Below are 25,090 nucleotides of genomic sequence, written 5' to 3' on the forward strand. Positions count from 1 at the left end.
TAGGTTGCGTGACTATGACAAAATGGCGGATGTAGTACGTCTGAATTCCCTTCCTACTTTTCACATTCATACTGTATGGAACGTACTTCTCGAACGGCTGAGTAGTATGTTTAAATTCAAATGCAGTACCTACTGAGTAGTAGGCGTTTCAGACGCAGCCTGTGTTTTCGGAACTGAGCCCTAAAGGAGTTTAAAGTTTCGTCACAACAGCACCTTTTGGTTAAACGTTATAACAATAATTCTAAAAGTGCTAATAACTTTTGATGCATTTCTTGGGTTGTTCTGAGAATAACCGATACCAATTATGCCTTAATTAACAACTTCCTGTTCGCCATTTAGCCTTGGGTCAAAAACCTTCTTTTTTGAACTGCTACATTATTTGGCTGATTTGCACCAAATTTGACTCAGATCATCTTCAGACCATGCTGACAAAAAGTTATTGAATTTGTGTCGATAGGTTTTAGTTTACACCAACAACAAATATGCTGGCATGATGCCAAATTACATCTGAGGCTGTATCTCTGTGATGGTTAAAGATAATGACACCAAATTTTAAGTCTATCGTTGTTGCCTCACACTGACCACAACATAGAAGCTTGTAATAATGAAACTTACAAATTTGATAACTTTTGACTGCATATGCTTGTTTTGATGAGTTCCAGTTGCTCTGTAGCTTGTTGCCATGCTTGTTTATGATGTGGCCGCTGGGCTGCTTGGTCCCGATAATTGCTGTTTGCAGCTATATTTATTATTATTATTATTATTATTATTATTCTTTTAGAAGGGATAGGATTTAACTATTTTAACATTAGGAATTCTAAATATTTATTTATTTTAAAATGTTAAGCCAAAAATACAAATAAAAGTGCAGATTTAACTGTTGACTAGAAATTACCCATAGTAAACAAAACAACTGCACTTTTAATCAAGAAAAAATAAATGTGTATTTGATACTACTATAAAAATATTTTATAATGGTATATGTACTTTTAAAAATGAGAATACTTTTTAAATATTTTCTTTTAATCAAATCTTCCAGATAGCTATGGTGCTGTGATCACATTCCTTCAAGTGACATGAAGGTCCACACTCAATTTATTCACAGGAGAAAAGAAAAAAAACAAACAAATATTTTGTCTGTGAGCTGTCATTTATTACTCATTAGCAAAATGACGTATCCCTGAATTGTTGTTCAATTTATTAAACATGTTTAACATACAAAGTTTCCTCTTTCATACACTTTTACTGGAGAGTAAATTAATTCCTAGTAGACATTTTAATAACATCTAATCTGTAAACTTAATCTTATAGAAATGGATATAAAAAACAAAAACATGCTCATCAAAAACAAAATATGCCATAAACAACCTTAAAACAATTTCAGTTTGTAAAGAGACATTCATAGGTTTATTACAGTATCTCTAATATACATTATATAAACCTTTTTATTTGTAACATTATTTCCAAAGCATATTTTTTAAAAGACCAGATCAGTGCAAATCTACTTCTTTAGATGACGTTCATAACCATACATATATCACTGTTACCTGCAGACTGCAATAAAATATAAAAATCAATATTTGATGTCAGACTAGTACATAAACTGAAGTGCTGCTCAGAAACACACCTTTTCTTCCACATGACAGTGAGTTACTCAGTCCTGCGGTACGTGATGTGCAAATGCTGTGTCAGAGGCTGTCCTTCCAGAGCCATACACACTGTCTGCTCCAGACGTCCATCCGCACGCAACTGAATGTGCCTAGAGATCTGATTTAAAAAAAAGGAGTTTTTATAGCATCAAATCAACATTTCTATTTCTATTCAAGTCGCTCAAGCAGCTATTTCTATTTTTATTATCATTATAATTATTCTATAATTATTGTAAAAATTACAAAATGAATAAAATAATTATTTTTAAAAATTATTAAATAGAAATATAATCATGAAGTGCATCTTAAAAGATAAAAATTTAGGTAAATGTACCATGACAACAAAAAATCTATTGTGCGTCTGTAAACAAACTGTTCACTTTAGTTTCACTTAATACAAAAATGGGGTTATAATAAAGTTAACATACATTTTTATAATTAAAGGGCCATGAAACCCCCTTGTTTCTGCAGGGTGTTTTCACAGCTCTACTTTGGAAAAAGTCTAGAAAGTGGGCGTGTCCAGCTCTGTATAGGGGGAGTGTCGGAGGAGCAAAAGAGGGATGGTCTGTAAAATATTTGCATAAAAATGGGAATGTCGTTTTGCATGCGCTGATTTTCAGAGTCAAAACACACACACACAGGGGAGAAAGACTGACTGTTTACGTGGACATCAGTAATCGAATTATTTGACAAATTATTAAATGGTGGACTTAAACTGCAGTTTGGCTCTTTCGTTCAGGGAATTCATTCATGCCCCTCGTGACATATTTGATTCGAGGAACTGCTCTAATAGTGTATTTTTCATGCAATGTTTGATACCGCACGGCGCCATACTTGCATCAATTAAGAGTTAAGCAAAAAGCTGCTGATTTTTATTTCAAATTTACTCAAACACAAGTTTATAAATTTGAATTATTTTAAATATTGTAACATTTGTAAAATGTTTATCTGGTTGATGTGTTTGTAAAATTTGGACAATAAAAGAGTAGTTTAAAATAACAACTAACTAGCTTTTTATGTTGTAAAAGGGAAATAGCCCTTCATTGTAATCTTCCATAAAAAAGCACATAAATTAACACTATTCTTTTTATCCAAAGTTTGATGTAAAGCAGGGCTATTCAATTAGTTTGTCATGGGGGCCAGTTCATGAAAAGCATCCCAAATGAGGGGCCGGAGAGATATGACTTGCAGTCTAAAGGATGACACAATAGCATCCATCCAACAGCCCATATGCTGTATTTTTGCTCCTTAGACACCCACGTTGGCTTTTTCTACATTAAAATGTTGATATGTTGTATTTTGAAACTACATAACATCACTGCATTGTACAAAATGTTTTTTTTTTTTAAAACATATTTAAATGTTGTATTTCAAAGCACAACAAAAGCAGTGAATTGCTTAAGTAGGCTTCTCTTACATTCAAACACATTCCTATGTTGTTTTAAACGGCGTAACAATTAGGGATGCAACGATTATAGATTTTGGTTGTACGATTATAGTCTGAAGAATAATCATGGTTTCACGGTTATCACCGTTATTATGTTTTTATTAAATTTAAAACACTACTAGTTTAGAAAATAACAAGAAAACTGCTTAAATTTTAAAGGTTTGTTTATTGCTATTGACATTGACATATTGCTACTTTCATTTACAATGAAAATAAATGACAGAAAAATGAATAAATAAATAAATATAAGAATAAATAAAAATAGTATTTGTCTAATGTTAATTTAAGCTACATATTAGCTAAGAATTTAAATTAACTGTTGTTAATATCTGCGTTCATACATACATAATCATTTGAATAATTTGTAGTAATACGTCTAACATATTGTTTGTTTACATTGCACTGAAAGTCACGCACAACTCTCACCACTAACGCGTGAGATAATTTCTACTGTGTGCACCTGGAGGGTGCGAGTGCGTCGGCCTACTTGCAAGACATGTGCGCACCGCTCCCAATATGCGCACATCTCCATTGAAATGAATGAACTGGTGTGCGTAAAGATGCAAAAGTGCGAAAAAGAAGAACGACATGCTGCTATAGTTAATCCAACGTGTGTGCGTATAAGCATAACTTTGTTTAGTTGTAGCAGTTTTGTTCCGCAGTGTTGAGAAGCCTTTGAGATTACGTAACAGTATTGAATTAATAGTGGAATCGGCTAATCGTTGCATCCCTATTAACGGTATCAGTGCATTGAACAAATAGCCTTTTCTACAGACATATCCAAATGTTTTCGGCTGTTTGCGCCACTCGCTTAATGTTAGGTAACTCACGCTCTGCGCAGCCTTCAACTTCCACTGCACAGCTCATGCTGTATTGAACAGACGCATGTCACTTCATAACTATAGCGGCCGTTTTTTTAAATGAACTAAATTCACTTTTGATGTCTTAATGACACTATTTGGAGGGCTGGAACAAATTGCTTGGGGGCCGGATTTGGCCTGCGGGCCGCCAATTGAATAGCTGATGTACAGTGATCTTAACTAGAACATAATGGCAGGGTGGGGCATATAGTAGCTCCTCCCCTTAAAAACACCCAATAGCGTGACACTTTTTAATAGTAGCTCTGCCAGTTAGAGCGGTTAAGATCAAGGGCATCAAATGAAAAGCAAATGAGAAGCATCTTGAAGGGGGCGAGGCAGGTCAGATACTAGAGAGCATTTGATTGGACTGATGATTTGATGAGAAACTGAAGTATGAGGTGACGTCAAACAAATCGTAGAATTATTTAGGCGGAAGTGACAAACTGCAAGCTTTGGATGTTTATAGCAGGTTTATATCTTCTAAATGTGAATTTTGTCAGTGTTTTGGAGCACACTAGCTTAGATAGATATTCTTAAGACTAACATACTGATACTAACACCTAAAAGCATGAGACATATTTTAATTATGCTACTCTGTTAATCTGCTACTAAAATTGATGCCCTTTTGTGAGAACAGTATGAAAGTGGGGAAGTCGGTGAGCTTGTTTTCTAAGACCTGCTGAACATGAGGCTGCTTGGCAAAGGATGTTCTGGCCAGAGCAGTGCTTTGTAGAGTCAGCTGCTGTCCGGTCAGTTCCCCTTCCTCAATCTCCACCAGTCCTGGAAGAGACATGAACAGGGTCTTAAAAAGATGCACATTTACATGGATGGACCTATAAGATTTGGACATTTTCATAAATCAAGCACCTGAGTTCTGTGCAATGATGAAGGCCACCCTGTTGGTGCCCGGCTGAAGCCTGATAAATCCACACTCCCTGTGGAGAGGCTTTTTGCTCTCGGCATGGAATGCATTAAACCTGAAATAAATAATTTACAAACAATGTTATATTATCCCTTTATATGAAGCTCAAAGCTTGGAATGTTACTGGGGGTTATGACAAGACTTTGAATTCTTATGATATATGTTTTAATTAATGTTAATGAAATCATTATATATGGTTCTTCTACTGATAAAGGGTTGAAACTGCTTAGTCGTAGAACTGCAATATGGCTGTATATCAGCACTGCTGGTCTGCATGCAGTTAAGGATGATATAGGGGCCGCTCACAACGAATGCGCTTTTTTCAGTTGAGGTGCCTTTTCGAATGATTTACAAACAACAGGGAGCGTTTTGCGTGCTGCTTTTGTGCCCTGTGTGCCTTGTGTTTTAACCACCTGCTGTACCTCGCGTTTTTGCCGTTGTGCGCTTGCAGTTAAAAAAAAAAGTCAACTCTGACTTTCGTTTCGTTCTCCAATCAAATGAAAGCAGAGGCGTGTTTTCCGTTGAGGTGCCTGCAGTGTTTGTGTTATCAAGACAACTACAGAGACTTTTGAAGATGGAGGAGACACTAGCGGTCGCTGTTTTGAGTTATTCGGTGCTGTATAACTCACAAATCTTGAATGTTACAATATTTTTACATTTTTAAATTATATTATTATCAACAGCAACACTCGCGCATATTCTGCAGCTGATTCAGTTGTTGCGCAGTGACATAAAAAGCACACAGAGCTTCTTTTTTTCTTGTCAACATAAAAGGCAGTGAGGTGAACCTTGCATTTTTGGAATGTAAAAGAGCATTTGGTGTGATTGACCCCTTTTATCCAAACAGCATTTGTGCGGTCGCATAGCCCTCACCGTGGCTAACGGCGACGCGCACCACTTAAATGCACCTCTACATGTTGCAACGATGCATAGCCAAGCTCTGTGATTGGTCGGCTTTGTAGCTGTGACCAGTGTGGTTGGGATTGAGAACCCCGTAAACCTGTTGGAGCGAGTGTTTACAAGTGTCGAGTCCGTTGAAGCAGCTCTAGAAACTGTTGTTTTGCGTTTACCTTATGATTAAAGGTACTAAATGTCCACTAGGTTAGGGCCTCCTAATTAGCAAGTTTTAGCTACTTGTAAATTAAGGTAGCATTTTGAAAAAACAAAACACCTGCGAAGGAACTGAATACAGAAAACCATAACATAAGCTATTGCCATCTAAGTTTTCAGAAGCCGATCGCTCGACGCACAAATATAAATCAGCCTTTCGGCTCCAGCAGTGCTGATTTACAGCCGTATTGCAGTGCTACGAGTGTGATATTGTGTTAGTACAACAGACTGGATGTCTTGACAACAGTGTCGCACTGCTAAACTATCGCCTTTGTTTTCATTTTGGACATTTACCAAAACTGCTAACAGTCACTGGGCATTTTGAACATATCTATAAAATATTCCCTCAACTTAAACCTTTAAAATCTCAACTGAAATGTTTATAATTCATGGATGTTTTTGAACATTAACGTATGACTGCTCTCATTTAAAAAAAAGATAAGCCTGGAAAATGAACGAATCAACTTATATGATTTATATGTAAAGTAAAGGTAATTGTTTTTATTTAAAATATTTTTTAAGTCTGCAATTGTTACATAATCATTAAAGCCAAATGTTTATCCAAGTTCTGTTGAACTTGACATAAAAAAACCTAAATTAATAAATTCATTAATTTCAACATAAATTAATTTCACAATATTACTTGTTTTACAAAACACTGAACATGAGTGTCAGACCTGTCTGATGACAATCTTGCTGAGATTAGAAAAAAAGATTAGATTATAAAAAAGTATAATATATATTGTTTAAAAATGTATAGCTTATAGTTTGCACATCATTAATTAAATATGTCAATAAAAATTTATAAACTATAAAAAATTTCAAATGAACTATACTATATTTTATTTCTAGTTACCTTGAAAATGTATTTTATGTTTCTAGTTTCAGCTAACCATGGTAATCCTGACTTAAACTGCAAAGCTTAAAAAAAATCACAATTCTTTTGTTACTTACATGAAGTTGACGACAGGCTGTCCTACGTGTGAGAAGTGAAGAGTCTCCGTGTACCGAAAGGGTGCGATGGAGGGGAAGGACCCCTCGCCAGGCTCGTCGGACTGCCAGGTGCCCAGGAGCCAGTCCAGTGGCAGCACTGCGGGGTTCAGGTCCGCTGGGGAAACAAAAATTGACCTTATAGTACATTTCATAAAATATCTCAGCAGTAACACTCATATGTACCTGCTGACTGTTTGGCTTAGTTTTAATGCTAATGCATTCGACGTTTGACCTACAAACGATAGCTCGGTAAATAACCATTAACGTAGAAAAAAATATGACAATCTAGGTAGTCAAGTGTCTATAAATCTCAGTTAAATCGCCATGTTGTTCTGTCTTACCAGAGTAATTGAATGGGCATGACATTCCGAGTGAATATAGACGAAAAACAACGAAATGTAGCTATAGGTGAGACTTCATTTATTTCTCGCTGTGGCTGCAGAACTACTATCTGTTTGTTTTTGCCATCGCACTGCGTATCAACTTCCTGATCAGATGATAGGAATTCTGGGAAATGTAGTTATTTCACAATTAAGTCGAACCTAAAGAAGGAACACTTATATATAATTCATTTAATTATTATTGTAAGTATTTTATTTATTGACTGAACAGCTATATATAATATATAATTTATATATAATAAATAGCAGTAGCCCATAACAACAAATAAATAATGTCAGCAATTTAAAATTTGTTTCCAGTTTAATATAACTTATATTCCTAGTTTTAAAATATTATCCTAAAATTACAATCATTCTAAAACCAGCAGTTACATTTTTTAATTTGAAAATTACAACTTTAAATTGTTTTGTTTATATTCAGCCTGTTATGTTGCCCTCTAGCGAAATTATCTTGTAAGGTCAAAGGCCAGCAGGTTAGCTCATTGTACTAATCATGGCTAAGCTTACTGGTCTTAGTGAGTTTCTCAGGACTATAAGACAAGGCCTTGATCAAACTGAACAAACCGCTCGAGCGGAGGCTCAGAATGGTGACTGTGTGCGAAAGTAAGTAACGTTCGTTAATTCATTACGTGGGTTTAAATGACGCCTCACGAATATTTTCATCGATAGACTGAATGATTATTTTGTGTTTGCATAGACGGAAGAGTCACGTGTCGAATCCTTTGCAAACTGAAACGAGCAAAACTGTGTTTGAAGAAAGCCCTAACAACTGGCAGGAAAATTATTTGGAGAGGTAAGTAATTCCATTTTCAAATATTGAACATTTATAATATTGTATAGAAGCATGGGTGAAAGTGGATAAAAGGCCTGTCGTGGACAAATGACACTAAAACGTACAGTAGGTGGCGCTCTAGTAAATTATTCTTTATTTATTATCATATATATATATATATATATATATATATATATATATATATATATGAGCAATTCCATGAAAATGTCAACCTTGCCATGAAAAGAAAAATGTTTTCACCAAAATAGCGAAACCGTTTCTACATTTTTTGCGCAGGCAAGTGTTTTACAGTACTTTAAAAATACTTTAAAATGTCTCTGTCCATGTTTTCAAACTATTATATTTGATTTACCAAAGTCAAACAAATGGCAATTTCACGTCTGTCACATCCATAACGAAAAAGTGTCACATCCATAACAAAGCTTTTCCCTCAAAAATGTCAAAATAAAATAAAATCAATCAGTTTTGTTCTATAAAGAGCCAACTCTTATCCTTTTGTTGAGCATTATTTATTTTGGTCTGTGCAGTTTAATTCACAGAATTTCTACGAAATATGTTGTATACTGTAAACTCGCAGACTTTTTTTGTCACATCCATGACGCTTGTTTATTTTCCTCATTTAAAGTATAAAAATGTTCACAGATTGAATTTTTTTGATCCCATAACTCTGTGGTTAGTTGTTTTGGAAAATATAAACAGATGGTTCAACATAATGCTAACGTATACTTTCTCTGCGAATTTATGTTTTGAATTTTTACTGCAAATGTCACATCCATAACGCTGGAATCAGCCATATATATTTAGCCTATTTATGTATTTCACAAGTTTGTATATATGTATGTGCTAGTGGTTGTCGCGGACAAGGTTACGGCAAAGGCTTGGGTCCGAAACCCACCTTGGTGTGTGGATCACATGGCACTCCGGTGTTTACAGCAACCTGAGTTTGATTCCCGCATCAAGGTTCTATGCCAATCCTTCCCCTCTATTCTCCCCACGCTTTCCTGTCTATACTCTCTACTGTCCTTTCATTTAAAGGTGAAAAAAAAGTTGAGTACATGAGACAAAATGAAAGGGAACAAGGATTTTGGGTGTCACAGAGGCGCAGTGGGTAGTACAATCGCCTCACAGCAAGAAGGTCACTGGTTCTCTGTGGAGTTTGCATGTTCTCCCCGTGTTGGCGTGGGTTTCCTCCAGCTGCTCCGGTTTCAGTTCAGTATTGGTACAGTACAACAAGAATAACAACAAATCTCTAGTACTTGCTTGTTCTGTTTATTTTGAACAGGCTGAAGTGTTTTGTCACAATCAGCTAGAGTACTGAGAAGCATCTTGTGATGCAACAGGAAAAAATAAACGCAATAATGAAACCTAATTTAAACTTTATAATTAGGAAATCGTGTATTCATTTCCAAAGCAACAGAAAAACAATAATTGTGTATTGAATTTAAGATTCAATCAGCTTCAAACCTGAAATCTCTTATAATGAAAATGCAGCAATGTGTCTATCCATAACAGTAGGTGCAGCGAACAACTGTTATGTATAAGAGAGAGCACTCACTTACTCACAGACTGACTCACAATATGAGCTCACAAGATGAGACATGAAGAGTTTGGATGCAAACCCCTTAAAATTCATCAGGCCTCTTGTCTTGAAAATGAGCATTTTCATTTCTAATAGCCAGTAAATAAAATAACTTTTTTTCATAAATGTCACTTCAGACAAATCTTTGGTTTTTAACAAAGTAGATTTTCTTTTGCGTCAAAACTAGCTAAATCCGCATCTGCTTTTTTTGCAAGAACCTCAAAATCCACCTATCTAGACAAGAATTAGTTGAAAATGAAGATTCAGTTAAAATTATTTTACCAAACATAAAACACATTACACAGACCACCTGAAACGCATAAATCTGTCAAGTAAGTGGCGGTTTATTCCATTGTGATAAACCAGGGAAAAAGCAGAAGGAAAATTAATGAATTAAATCTCAAGTAAGTGCATTAATCAATAACAATAAAACATGAATTAAATCTTAACTATCTGGTGTGATTTCTGATATTTTGGATTTAGATTTAATGTCAATAGAACATTTTAAACATTGTAAATTAGGCTTGCTAAATTCAAATAATGTAGTGTAAAAACATTGTGAAACATCAATATCAGTGCATTGTCCATCAATATAAAAAGCTTATCAGACATATAGGTATTATGAAGTATTATTAATAATGTAAAGTTTTATATATTATTTGCATCTTTTAAAAAATAGCTTACATTAGCAAATAAAACACAAGGTAGTCCTACTTGGCAAAAAGTGGATGCCTCTTAGACAATTTTAGAAGCTGTCATTCATTCATTCTCACCTTACTTAAGGTCTTGGTCCTGTGTTTATCCTCATAGCATCCATGTGGGGTAAAAGAACGGCATCTTAACTCCGTCTTTTGTTAAACGCAGTTGCCGTTTAATTTATAGTAAATCGGACTCATTCAAAGCAGTGTTGCTGCACAAAAAAACTTTATGAATGCATGTTAACTTCCGAGTGTACAGTGTTTTCTTTTTCCTTTACTGCACAGAGTTTGAGGTAAGACACGTTTTTATTTGTCATTCACTGACAGTCGGACAGGCTCATCCAGTTCATCAAACTCTGTCTTTTAAAATCGAGAGTGGAATAAAACTCATAAAAGCCGGCGTATCAGCGCGCTGCTACATTGAAAACATATGATTCGATTCGCGCTTCTGATTGGCTCTGGGGATAAAACGGCTGTCAAAGGTAGGTGCAGTTTAGCGGCTTTTGCCAACAAACTGTTATTTCTGAATATGCTGAAGCTGGGATTCAGATGATTTCAAGCAAAAATATTTGTTGAACATGTACTACATGCCTAAAAGTCATTCACTCAATGTCATTACAGTATCCCATTTTTGGTGGAAGTGGCATTTAGCGGCTTTTACATCTGAACTCTTCGTATCATTTACGTCTTTTACAGCACCATATTTCGATGATTATAACAATTTCTACTTTCACTCACAGCAGGGCTAATTTTTAATACATTATGTCAGTTTAAGAGCAGTGGACACTCTTGAGCACTGTTGTGTCACGGGTCATGGTTACAGACATAAAGATGTGTTCTTTGTAAATGGCTCCTCAGTTGTTGAACTGCTGTGGTCTTTTCTGTCTAACTCCAGTGACTGCACATCTGGACTGACTGTTTTTGTCATGGTAGCACATGAACTAAACTTTGGACCTCGTATTGTGATGGTTTGAGATGAATACATGTACCGTTACACCCCAAAGTTTGGACACACATTCTCATTCAAAGAGTTTTCTTTATTTTCATGACTATGTAAACAACTGAAAATATGTCATATTCTAGGTTCTTCAAAGTAGCCACCTTTTGTTTTGATTACTGTTTTGCATTCTCTTGGCATTCTCTTGATGAGCTTCAAAAGGAAGTCACCTGAATAGAAACTTCACAGGTGTCAGGTTTAATAAGTGGGATTTCTTGCCTTATAAATGGGGTTGGGACCATCAGTTGTGTTGTGCAGAAGTCAGGTGGATATGCAGCTGATAGTCCTACTGAATAGACAGTTAGAATTTGTATTAGGGCAAGGAAAAAGCAGCTAAGAAAAACGAGTGGCCATCATTACTTTAGGAAACGAAGGACCGTCAGTTTAAAAAATTAGGAAAACTTTGAAAGTGTTCCCAAGTGCAGTAAGAAAAACCATCAAGCGCTACAAAGAAACTGGCTCACTGGGCGGTTCCTTAATTCCAAGAACGCAGAGAATGGACTTGTGTTCTTGTAAAGACTGGTCTTGCTAGGTTGCTAGGTCTCCTCGGAAGAACGAACTTGGGAGACTGCGAGGACGGAGAACGCGTTCTGTGAGAAACGAGATGCTGCGTTCTTGCTGATGGTCACAAGACCCTCATGCATCTTTAACCAAAAATGATTTAAACATTGCAGCATTCATACAACGATTTATTGTTTTTCCCCTTTTTACAATATATACTCCAGGGTTCACCGCTAAGGATTTTTTCCACTGATCCAATCGGGCCAGTGGATTAGATTTTTACTTGCCCTGCCAAAATTTTTACTGGCCCCACCAAAAAAAAAAGAAAGGAAAAGTTAATAGCTATTTTTAGTCACATATTTTAAATAATGGGTCAAAATAATGTCTGTGAATCAAATATTTTAATAATTAAAAATGTTAATAAATGTATAATGAGCAAAATTCAAAGTGTTATGCAAACAAAAAGAGCAGTATTGAAAATGTGGAGGTATTTTATTGCAGTTCAAAATTATTTAAAAAAAAGGGTGGCTGACTTGTCAAACTGATGGCAAATAGTGCAAAACATTACTTCATTTTTTGACGTGTTGTTTCCACGTAAATGTCTGCTTCCAAGATGTTATAAACAGACATTTTCTTTTAGCCTTATAATTTGATGTTGCCGTTTCTTTGCTGTTCTGATTGTCACCAGGTTATGGGAACAAAATAGCATGCTCAACATCAAATCACATAAGAGGAACTAAAAAGCAATATGGTGTTTACGACATACCAGAGAAGATAGCATTTAAAGACTTAAAAGCACAAACTTAAAATGCACGCAATTGACAAATATTCACAGGCAAATTAAACTTTAGTGACAAGGCAACACTGTCCCAATCGGGCCAGTAATGATCCTTTCTACTATCCCAAGGGTCTCTCACGCTGGCCCTGGGCCACCGGGCAGTCCTTATTGTTGAGCCCTGTACTCTGCATAAAGACTTTACAAATACACTTTGCACAATACAAATAAAACTGATTTTTATAGGAATTTCAGCAAATAAACACCCTTAATGCATTCATACCTTTATTAAGATTTTCATGGTAATGTTTATATTCACTGTCTTATTCAGGTAAACTCCTGAGGTCAAAAAATTATATCTCTGAACTTTAATTATTACAAACCTATATAAAATGCTGCGCTTCCGACCTCCAGCCGCAATGACTTCTGGGACTTCTAAAGCGAGTTCGATGCTCAAGTCTAAATCAGTGCGTCCTCGATATCAAGAACACGTGGGAACTTTCACATGTCCTCTGTTCTTGCGGTCTTGAGTATTGGAACTAAACATTGGCAGTTGATGATGATGTTACATGAGAACATGAGGACACAAGACCGGGGAAGAACACATATTGAGAAACCGCCCAAGAGTCCCCTCTGCTGCTAAAGATAAGTTCATCCGAGTCACCAGTCTTAGAAAGAGTCTTAGAGTTCTAGCAGCAGACACATTTCTAGAACAACTTTTAAGAAGAGACTGTGTGGATCAAGTCTTCTTGGTAGAATATCTGCTAGGAAACCACTGCTAAGGACTGGCAACAAGCAGAAGAGACTTGTTTGGGCTAAAGAACACAATGGACATAAGACCAGTGGAAATCTGTGCTTTTGGTCTGATGAGTCCAAATTTGAGATCTTTGTTTCCAACCACCGTGCGACACCGAAAAGGTGAACGGATGCACTCTACATGCCTGGTTCCCACCGTGAAGCATGGAGGAGGAGGTGTGATGGTGTGGGGGTGCTTTGTTGGTGACACTGTTGGGAGTAATCAAAGCAGTCAAAGCAGTATCAAAGCAGTAATCAAAGCAAAAGGTGTCTACTTTGAAGAACCTAGAATATGACATGTTTTCAGTTGTTTTACACTGTTTTGTTATGTATATAATTCCACATGTGTTAATTCATAGTTTTGTTGCCTTCAGTGTGAATCTACAATTTTTATAGTCATGAATATAAAGAAAATTATTTGAATGAAAAGGTGTGTCCAAACTTTTGGTCTGTATTGTGTATATATGAGCAATATCACACTCGTAGCACTCCAATGTGACTGTATATCAGCACCGCTGCAATGCATGCTGATAGCATCCCAGCTGTACAGAATCACTACCAAACATGTTGCAGTACTACGTGTATATACAACAGTTTGACTGGATGTCACGACAACAGTGTCACACTGGAACAATATTGCCTTTGATTTTATTTGGGGTAGTTCACCTATTTCGAACCTTCACCAAAAAACATTATGAAACTAACAAGATCACAAGTAAATGTTCAAGTTTATCACACATTTTTCAAAGTAGTATCCCCACCCTTTTAATGCCTTGCACTCTTGAACATCCCTTGCTCTTGAAATATTAAATAGAGGTGTTGTAGGCCAAAATTATCGCACTCCACTTACTCTACCATGTGTTTATCTTAGGTTGCCATCTGAGATCATCCTCAAGATTCTTTCCTCTCTGGATGCCTCCTCTCTGTTCAATATCAGCTTTGTCAACAAGCGGTTTCATGATCTGGCCAACAGCAAGTGAGTTTGTGACAGAAAGTGTATGAATATGGAATAATAAATATTAACATGGATGTCCAGTGCTCTGTGGTCTGTGTTGTATGCTTCCGAGATTGAGAAGAAGAAGTGGAGACCTCGAGTAAGTGTGGCAGAAGGCATGAGAAGCACACATGCGGAAGGGAAACCTTCAGGATACTGGAAGAAGATGCTGCTCAAGGAGATGGCAGGATACAAGGACACCATGTGGAAAACAGAGCTAAAACACAAGAACCCACACACCGGCATGCCAGCTCTCACTGAGGAAGTGCTCAGGTGAGACATTTGCTTTGAATGAGGCAGAGAAAGGTCATACTTGTAACTAGTTTTATACAAATGTATTGTTTAAAGTGTGTCCTCACAAATAACGTACATCCTCAAAATAACTTGGGGCATAGTTGAGATTTACGAGAAATTCTTTATTTTAACATTAATGATAATAAAAACATAACAGGATTTTTAGTCTCTGCTATGTGAGCAAAGTAGTGTGAGATTTTTATTGATCAACAGTCGCTTCTCTGCTTTCTCTCAACCAATTCTGTTTCTCTGTTCATCCAAAACATTTCTGAGGTACTGACAGGCATTTCTTTGCAAAGTTTAGCCTTTTTAGTTTTTTAAGTTTTTATAGTTTTCAAGTAGCTGCATTAACACTCGCAAGACCTGTTTGGAGCAATTTGGTGCTAATTTTAGACCAGTGCAGCTGTCATTTTCACATTTTGCACCACGTTGTTTAAATAACCAATCCATTTTCCACCACTTTGTGGACTCATGGGCCTGCAGGTCTGAAAAGGAGTTGTGTTAAGGTGCTTTGTTGGCGCGTTGCTATTTTGAGACAACTGAAATAGACTGTGCCATTGACCAACAAAAAGCTGGTCTAAAGTCCAGCGCAGAGTTTTTGTAGTTTAAAGAACGCATTATGTGCCGGAGCAGGTCTAAAATGTGTACACATTGCTTAATATACACAGCATGACACAAATATCTTTACATATGAAAAAAATTCAAGGGAAAAAAATTTACAAAAATGAATATTTTCTACATAAATATAACAACCATTACCTCCTCCCTTGCCTTCTTCACCTTTTAAGTTTGAATCCACCTTTGGGTTTTGAATCCAGCTCTGTTATCTGTTTATTCATGACAATTTCCATTTGTTTAATGTTATTTTTCATTCATTCATTCATTCATTTTCCTTCACCTTAGTTTCTATTTCAGAGGTTGCCACAGTGGAATGAACCACCAACTATTAATATTATTATTGGTAGCATTTAATAGGCATATTTATATTTGCTTTAATAAAAACAAGTTTAGATTTGTTCACCTATCATGTTTTGGAGATGTATGCGTCACCCTATGGGGCATAAGAATAGGACGTGTTTGGATATAACAAAAAATTAAAAATGGATATAAAAAGATTTTTTTTAAAACACTTCGTTATTATTGTTCACTAATTCATTTGCTAGAAATCAGAACTGAATTTAGAAATAGTTTTGAAACAAATCTTTGTGCTTAACAAACTAAATTAAATAGCTAATGGATGTCTTCAGTAACTGTTTTCTTATCCACGAAAATAAGAGTAAAGAAAAGAGAAAGTAAAGAGGCCAAATGGTTCATTCTTTATCCTCATGCTGCAGATGGTTTTGTTTCCACTTACAAAGTCCACCAAGTATATAGCAAATGCACCATGGCACAACGCAACAAAATTTGAAAGGGAATGTCAGATGAGACTCTGATTGGTTTAATACTCGTGTTATACTTGAAACACACCACCAACTCTACACATTTTCCTTGTCTGCTTCACTAAAAACACATGATTCAGATCATCAGCTCATTAGAAGAGACTGAAAGACCTGTGATGGGTGTGACAGACAAAGAAGATATTCAAAACATGCAGTGTTGGTGGTCCTCCAGGAACATGGTTGAGAGACAGCTTTAGGCCGTACTCACACTAGGCACATTTGCCTCGAACCGGGCCAAAGCACGCTTGTCCCCCCTCCCGTGTCCCCAGAAGGCCCGCACTCACACCACAAACGGGCTTCGGCACGCTTACGTCATTGCTGCTGCGCTGTTTAGTGAAAAGCACTCTCTCACTCAGCAGCACAGTGGAGATTTCTCTAGTTATATCGTTTCAGTCGTTTGATATGCCGTCAAATATTTCGCCAAACAGTCCTTAGGGATGCGGGGACACACAGTCAGATATTTCGCCGAACAGATCCGCCACTTTTGGCGCTCATAAACAATCATAAAGCTCTCGTGCTGCAGGAATGAGGAGGTCTGCTGAAGGAGCGCAGCTGTCGTGCAGTGAGGGGTTTGCGTCTTTAATAAACTACGGCAGTTTGCGTTCACTGAACAGTAAGAATGATTAATAAATCCATATGAAACAGCCCCTTAAAAGTCACGTCTCGCTTTCAGTTTCGGGCTTTGGCGCGTTTTGTACTCACACACAAGCGTACCAAAGCCCAAGTGAACCGGGCTCAGGCACACCTCTTCCAACCGGGCCAGGGCCGGCCAAGTAAACCGTGCTTGAGCCCGATTCGGCGCACTCACACTTCTCAAACAATCCGGGAAACGGGCCTGGGCATGGTACGGATGGTATATTGTGAGTAGGCCCTTAGATTGTGTGCTTAGATTGTTAAAATAGAGCCCTCCATGTACACTCTAGCTGATAGCACAGATGCTTTATACTTTTTTAAAACAGCTTCAGAATGATTTATTCATTTTCTTGTCGGCTTAGTCCCTTTATTAATCCGGGGTCACCACAGCGGAATGAACCGCCAACTTATCCAGCAAGTTTTTACGCAGCGGATGCCCTTCCAGCTGCAACCCATCTCTGGGAAAGGCTTCACCATGATTTGATGTTAAATTCTGATTTCCTCTTCAAAATCCTTAAGGAAGGTGCAAACGCTCTGTCCTTTGCTGTCTCAGAGAAGAAACACTTTCAGAATGCCAAGGAGTTGTTCACATTTGATCGTGTTTTAAAATAACAGTCACTCTGCAGAAAGTGGGTGAATCTCAAATACATCAGTTTGATTTATTGATTTACCAGCAATCACACTTTATCAAAGATGGTTATCATATTATATTCATTTGTTGGAGCAATAAAAATTATGTAATTTTTACCCATATTGCCCAATAAGTTGTTTGTATGATAAATTTCATGCATTCCTAGGTAAAGCTATTGTGAAATGTCGAGGAAGATGTGAGGAGCTACACCTGTGTTTTCTGTGTTTTATAGGAGATTACACATTCAGTGGGAAATCACACTTACGTTTAGGAATGGACGTGAAAGTGTCTACAAGCAAACACACACTTTCTTTGAGGATTCATCGGTTACTGTGTTTTGGAGTAATGGCTGCTGGCCATTGATGCACAATCTTGATAGCCTGAAGCTTCATGGAATCATGTGTCGACCTGTGGGAGCTCCTGGAGACAAGTATGAAAAACAGATTGAAATCTTTTGCATAATACTTGCTCTAATCTGACCAACGTGTCTAATGTGCAGGCCGAGGTGGCGCTCTCTGATCTGCAAGACAGCTACAGATAAATCTGTACACTGGGTGTTTCTTGGCTATGACAGGCTTGTGAAATTGCTGCAGTTTGGCAAAATCATCATCGGCGTCTGGCGGGTATGTTCAGGGTTCCCACAGGTCATGGGATTTCTGGAATATCCACGAATATTATTCCAGACACTGAAAGTCAGGGACTTTGAGATACATTTTTGTCAAGGAATACCTCAAAAACTTTTTTGTCATTTTAATTTGTAAATTTTGAGTTCAAAAGGCAAACCGATCTGTGACAATTGAAGGGTGGGTAAATGATGACAGAATTTTTAGTTTTGGATGAACCATCCCTTTAAGTCCAATACAGGCACAAAGCTGTAGCTGTTAAGTAAAGGGAACATGCACAGAAACATTTACTTTTGAGAGAAATTATTTTAAAACCACTGTTGTGCTATCAAATGTGGGAGAGTAAGCACTTTACAGTTGTGAGACGTATTGTAGTGGAGCACATCTCTAGTCAACAAGACCCTGGAGGCTGAAATCTTGTGGTGCCTAAAGCTCCAACCAGAGCTCCACTGGTCATCTACTGGCAGCTATAATGTTAGCTAGGAAGATATAATAAAACAAATGTAGCCTATTGGAATTTAACTTTTGCATCATGTCTTAAACGGATGCGACTGGACAATACATGATGCTTATTTCAGTGTGATCCTTATTTGTCTTGTCAGCCACAATGGTTGTAAGTTTACTTTTTATGATAGATTACGGCTATCATATATCAAAAGTCTGATTAAGTCTGATAACATAAAAATGACCTCTATTAGATTATAGGAGCATCCTTCCTGTTATTGTTACACCGTAACAACTATAAAATAAATTGCAAATAACATTAATTAGCACCTTACTGTATGGTTTAGGTTAAGATGGTGAGTAGATTTTAGGTTTGATGCATGGAATTTTGCATATTTTATTCTAATTACAGTAAGTAATACTATATGCGTGACTAATTGTAAACTGTAAACTATATACCAATAGTTTTACCATCATATACTGTAGGACTGCACTATATATTATTTCAGCATCGATCTGTTATAGTCACATTGCAGAACACGTAATGTCAAGATTATAGTTGATCAGAGTCAGTTCAGAACATGTGATTTGTTTAGCCATTGCAAAATGAAACCCCTTAAATAGAGTGAAAGTTTTTCATTTTAATGTGTTTTTAAGACTGTTTTCGATTTAAGCAAACTTAAACCAAGAGGTTATAAAGGTATATAAAACAAAAATAATCGTATTTAATTATTTATACAATAAAGACTCTACACTATACAGTGTTATTTTACCTAATATTATAACATGTTTACATCAATACTGTTAGATTCCACAGAAAACCATGCAATTATTTAGTATTTGTTCAATACAAAATGTAAAAATAGGTATTCATTCTAAATAGAGTAATATGTGATCTTGTAAACTTGTATTCATAATGCAATATATATTGCAGACAAACTAAATATCGTAGTATCAGTTTTGTCCAATATAATGTTCCATTATATACTGTTTAAATCATGAACTTCAGATTTTTATTTTATTGATGTTTGCAGGGCAACTGGAGAATCGCGTTTATCATGATCAACCTGCACTTTCACAAACTGATTGAAAAGAGTCTTCTTGGGTCAAGATTTTGGTATGAAACTTGTATTATGGCAATATAGTCAAAAAGTATATTGAAAACATCTCACATAGTGTCTTCATTCACATCAATAGCCCCTACATACCAACAGAAGACAATGCTGTGGACCCTGACTGTGTTCGGCATGGATACACACTCCACATTGTGCTTCACAATCCAGTTCGCAGAATCATGTGTCAGCGTTTCTCCCCACTGTACACCAGCAGAGGTAAAGGCATCAATTTTCTATAATTATTTTGTAGTACATTTTCATTTAACTGATTAATTTTAAAACTAGTTTATTCAACAATTATGAGCAACCTTTTGTATTGTTCTTGTGTTTTTTAGTGGGGTTGCAAGGAGAGTATGTGCAGCTAAACGCTGTTGATTTCTCTGATTCTTCCGAACACATGCCTGTGGTGAGGATCTGTCTACCATGGCAAGCAGAGGGACTGAAGGGAAATGTTGAGGTATTGTACATGCGATTCATCCTGATTCATACTGTTTGGCCACTTTTAGGCTTCAGACTGGTTAATCTGTGCTGGCTGGCTATTTTTAGATCTTGTCTATAAATAGAGAACTAGGTATTAAGCTGTGTGTAAATGGGGAACAGTCGAGTCAAAATGGCTTACTAGATAGATTTCCAGTGTTTATTATTCATTAGGGTTGTTAGAGTATTTCACCATGCCCCTTGGTTTGGGAGACATGATCTGTGTATTAACTGCAAATTTCATTCAGAACTTGTTTGCTGTTTTTCTGTGCGCACTGCTTTCTTGGTTCGGTAACATTTATCAGTTAGATAGCACAATGTATTGATAATGCTTTTTATCCACAATTTTACTTTACAAGAATACAATTTTGTCTTAACACAGGCAGTCAGATATTGGAATTGAACCTTTAATTGTACCTGCTCAAAGAAAACACTTTTTGAATGAATTAAATTTGCACAAGTATTCTGTAGAGCAAGTTACAGCACTGTGAGGTGTAGGGAGCAATGAATAACCGATTAGATTTCACTATTAACTGTGCTAAATGCCTGTACTGTGTTTTGCTGGCAGCTAGCTCTCTGCAACTCTCTTGTGGTCCGCCACTGAAGTTAAGTAAGGCTGCGCCTGGTCAGTACCTGGATGGGAGACCACATGAGAAAGCTAGGCTGCTGCTGGAAATGGTGTTAGTGAGGCCAGCAGGGGGCACTTAACCTGCGGTCTGTGTGGGTCCTAACGCCCCAGTAAAGTGACGGGGACTTTATACTGCTCAGTGAGTGCAGTCTTTCGGATGCAGCGTTAAACAGAGGTCACAGGATAGCCTTCGAAAAAAAATAGGGGTTTAACCCCGGCATTCTGGCCAGATTTGCTCACTTGCCTCTGTCCATCATGGCTTCCTAACCACCAATCAACTGATGTGTGGTCTGACTTAATATGGCCGCCGTCACGTCATTCAGGTGGATGTTGCACACTGGTTTTGGGTGAGAAGATTCCCCCTAAAAAATGTCAACTCTTTTGAATGTCCAGCAAAGCGCTATATAAATGTAAAGTATTATTACTATTAATTATTAGTTTGGGAGTTATATGGTACGTTTACATTACTGTCTTTTGCAGACAGCAAGATATATGCTATAGGCTTGTTAGCCTTAGCATAGCTTCCCGTCACTTATTAACTTGAAACTCCTCACATGGATTTGGACAGCCAAATAGAAAAGAGTGAGGCTGCTGCTGAGCCATTTTTTTGGTCTTCCACCAGCCAAAAACTTGCTCAAGTTCTGTGTGGAAGCATTTTACAGTCAGTGGTGCTGCAGATAAAACAAAGTGATACTGTATGTAATGTGTGCAAAAGTGAAATAAACAGAGGCAGAGATATCAAACATCTGTCAACATCTTCGATGCATATTCATTGATTTTCTTTTCGGCTTAGTCCCTTTATTTATCTGGGGTTGCCACAGTGGAATGAACCACCAATTTATCCAGCATATGTTTTACACAGGGGATGCCCTTCCAGCTGCTAACCAGCACTGGGAAACATTAATACACTTTCATAGACACACATACACTACGGACAATTTAGCTTATCCAATTCCCATGTACCGCATGTGTTTGGACTGTGAGGGAAACCGGAGCACCCGGAGGAAACTCATGCCAACATGGGGAGAACATGCAAACTCCACACAGAAATACCAGCTGAGGCTCGAACCAGCGACCTTCTTTCTGTGAGGCGAGATATACATATATATATATATATATATATATATATATATATATATATATATATATATATATATATATATATATATATATATATATATATATATATATATATATATATATATCTTGGTTTATATTTATTTGAAGTCAGAATTATTAGCCCCCTTTGAATTTTCTTTTCTTTTTTAAATATTTCCCAAATGATGTTTAACAGAGCAAGGACATTTTTACAGTATGTCTGATGTTTTTTCTTTTTTTTTCTTTCTTTATTTGTTTTATTTTAGCTAGAATAAAAGCTTTATGGTTAAAAATTAATTTTTAAAAACCATTTTAAAGGGCACCTATGGTAAAAAATCTACTTTTCAAGCTGTTTGGATATACATGTGTGTAAGTATAGTGTATATACTGTCATATTGGGGTGAAATAAACACACCCAGTCCTTTTTTTCTTTTAAATTTCACAACATAACAATATAGATTGACCGCAACTTTACGTAGGAGTGCGGTCCCCCCGCCCACCAATATTGATTGACAGCTGCGCACATTAACATGTCTCCGTAGTAATGCATATACTCATATCGACAAGACAGGACGAGCGCAAAACAACCGGGAATAAAAGGTCTGTTCAATTTGCTAGGATCATCAATCATCTTCAGACGTGATCAAGAGTGAGTTTTACAAGTTTAACATGTTTTAAAACGTGTGCACGTGTTTGAAGTACAGCGATTCACTTCAGATTCACTTCATCAGCACAGCCGCGTGTCTCTCTCACTCTCTCTCTATGTATGTATGTGTGTGTCTGCACTACATGTCTATGCTTTGTGCGTGTGTGTGCGTGTGTGCGTGTGTGCGTGTGTGCGTGTGTGCGTGTGTGTGTGTGTGCGTCTACACTATGTATGTGCATGTGTGTGTCTGCGCTACGTGTCTGTGCAATGTGTGTGTGTCTGCGTGTCTACGCTGTGTGTGCGTGAACTCATGGTTGCAACTCCACAAAAAACGCATCAGATACTGATTGGTAAAGTCCTCACTGTAGTATTTCTCACATATGTTACGTGAGATCTGCTTCCTGAGGCAGCCGAAGGCGTGTTGAGGCATGTTGCTGACAGGCACGTGGGAACGGTGGGTAGGGATGACTAGCCTTAAAGGCCCAGTGCAAAAAAAAAAAAACCAACAACAACCTTTTCCCAGCTATATTAAAGACACTTCAAACAGCTATAATAAATACTCTGATGGGTGTTTTGAGCTGAAACTTTACAGACACATTCTGGGGACACAAAATACTTATAATAAATATGAAAAAAGGGGTAACCTATGTGCCCTTTATGGTAAATTATTAGCCCATTTTAAGCTACTGTATATTGTTTTTCGATAGTCTACAAAACAAACCATCGTTATATAATGTCCCACATTATCTGTTGTATTGGTGTTGTGTGACTGACTCATTTCATTAGTTTACAAAGTTTTTTCCTAACTGCTCGCCCTATTTCATTCGAGCCTGTGTGCTTTTTTAATTCTATTACACTTTTTTTTTTCTTTTTCTTTTTTGTCGTTGTTGTTTGAGAGTTGAAGCAGTAGGTTGAAATCCCATTTTCTCCTGTTTTGTGGCGAGGGGAAAAAGTGAGATTTTTGTTTAGGGTTCATTGTTTTAGCAGGTAAGTAAGGTATTATTTCCCCACAAGTTATTTGTCTTTTTGTTTATTATTTTGGCCTGGATTCCCTTCTGAAGAAATGCTTTCAGGAACTTTAGTTTGAAAATAAATATTGTTATTGCTTGCTAAATACCTGTTAAGGTTATTTTGAGCTGGGGATGAGAGGGGGTAAACCCTATATTTGTTATTTCTAAATTTAATTTATACCTTGTTATTGCTCCCACTAACCCTAGTGTGGTTGGGACGTAGCACAACCATATCGTGTTCCCAAAAGAAACTTTGTATTCTCATTCTTATTAAAACATAAAAAAAAAAATTTTTTAATTTATTAAACATTTTTATTTTTGAACAGCCTGAGATCCACCCAACAAAAAAGTAAAATAAAATAAAAACCATAATACTGTAGTAATAGGTACAAACTCAGGATTGAAAGATTTGATACAGTCTCTCTCATACCAAGATTGTACAGTTCTTTTTTTATTATTTTTATTTTTATTTATTTATTTATTTATTTTGGCTGTAGTGTATTCCAAACTAACGATGTCCAGTAGATAGAGCCTGCAGGATAGAAAAACACTGACATACTCTTGCAAAACATTTGAGTTCTTTGGCAAAATATTTGAGTTTCTTGGTGAAACTTTCTTGGTGAAAGTTCTGTTTCAAACGTGTTTGTGTTTTTGTGCAAATGCATTCATCATCATTCAACTTCACTAAAACATTTTTTTTTTGTGTGTGTTTCCTTGCGTACATTGTTTTTTTGTAAATCACTTGCTCTCCCCTGAAAAACTTTATATTTCACTGTTTTAGTGATAAATTAAATTTCCTCCTTCATATTATTTATATTATACATACAGTCAAACATTGTGAATGAACACAACGTTCTTGGGTTCAAAGTATGATTCTTCCTTCCATCTCATTTTATTTCATCTCTACTAGTGACTGTACTTTATGATTAAATTGCACCGAGAAACGTAACATTCTGTACTTGTTCCTCTGCCTTTAGCGTTGCTGTATGATGACTCTGACAGTCCTGGATGAGGCTCAGCGCCCCTTCTGGTGTGTGAGTTCACCTGTGAGGATGTCCAGTAATCCGAGAGTGGTGGACGTGGAGTACGAAGGTGAGCAGTTCATCATCCTTTATGAGGACGCGGAGGGGAAGGTCAAAATGACCTTTGTGTGGATGGAGGAGTTCCAGCACTTCTTCTTGGTGCAGTTGTTTACTGTGTTCTCAGTAGCCAAAGTGAAAAAGCACTTTTGGGGGTGAATGACTTTGATTGTGCTTTGAGCTCGAAGATCATTTAGAATATTTTTATTTTCCTATTTTATTTATTTTTTGCTCTTTGTTGATGGAGATATCTGAAATGTTTTGTTGTGGAGTTTCAAGGGCTTTAACGTTTCCAAATGAAAAAAAAAAAACAGCAAATCTCAAAGCACTTAATTTTTCATCAATTTAAAATTGGTAAATGTTGTTTACACACCTTTGTCATGTTGTTTCTCATTGTCAAGAATGAGAATACGTAGCACTGTTTACTATGCAAATAAACTTGCACTGTAGAACCAAAAT

At 36.7% G+C, this 25,090-nt stretch overlaps 2 protein-coding genes across 3 annotated transcripts; one reads left to right on the plus strand and one right to left on the minus strand.

Annotated features, from left to right (window-relative positions):
* Nucleotides 1–1,131: 1,131 nt before the first annotated feature.
* thap4 (THAP domain containing 4) lies at nucleotides 1,132–7,462 on the minus strand. 2 transcript variants are annotated; one of them, XM_068224707.1, is made up of 6 exons: nucleotides 7,323–7,434; nucleotides 6,943–7,096; nucleotides 4,824–4,933; nucleotides 4,633–4,736; nucleotides 1,628–1,767; nucleotides 1,132–1,554 (listed from the first exon to the last, which is right to left on the minus strand). In XM_068224707.1, exons 1-5 carry the CDS (start codon nucleotides 7,345–7,347, stop codon nucleotides 1,651–1,653), a joined length of 510 nt encoding a protein of 169 aa, XP_068080808.1. In that variant the 5' UTR covers nucleotides 7,348–7,434; the 3' UTR covers nucleotides 1,132–1,554; nucleotides 1,628–1,650. The 2 variants fall into 2 exon arrangements, with proteins under 2 accessions (XP_068080808.1, NP_001122208.1); NM_001128736.3 differs by having other exon boundaries at nucleotides 1,132–1,767; nucleotides 7,323–7,462.
* A 387-nt stretch (nucleotides 7,463–7,849) lies between these two features.
* On the plus strand, nucleotides 7,850–25,089 carry zgc:161973. The gene is given in 10 exon segments (NM_001082806.1): nucleotides 7,850–7,985; nucleotides 8,080–8,175; nucleotides 14,392–14,496; nucleotides 14,557–14,787; nucleotides 17,744–17,941; nucleotides 18,011–18,134; nucleotides 19,613–19,695; nucleotides 19,776–19,909; nucleotides 20,029–20,150; nucleotides 24,530–25,089. Coding segments are annotated over 10 exon segments (1,464 nt in total). The 5' UTR covers nucleotides 7,850–7,875; the 3' UTR covers nucleotides 24,791–25,089.
* Nucleotide 25,090: the final 1 nt, after the last annotated feature.

This window comes from Danio rerio, chromosome 2 (assembly GCF_049306965.1).
Source record: "Danio rerio strain Tuebingen ecotype United States chromosome 2, GRCz12tu, whole genome shotgun sequence".
Lineage (NCBI taxonomy): Eukaryota > Metazoa > Chordata > Actinopteri > Cypriniformes > Danionidae > Danio > Danio rerio.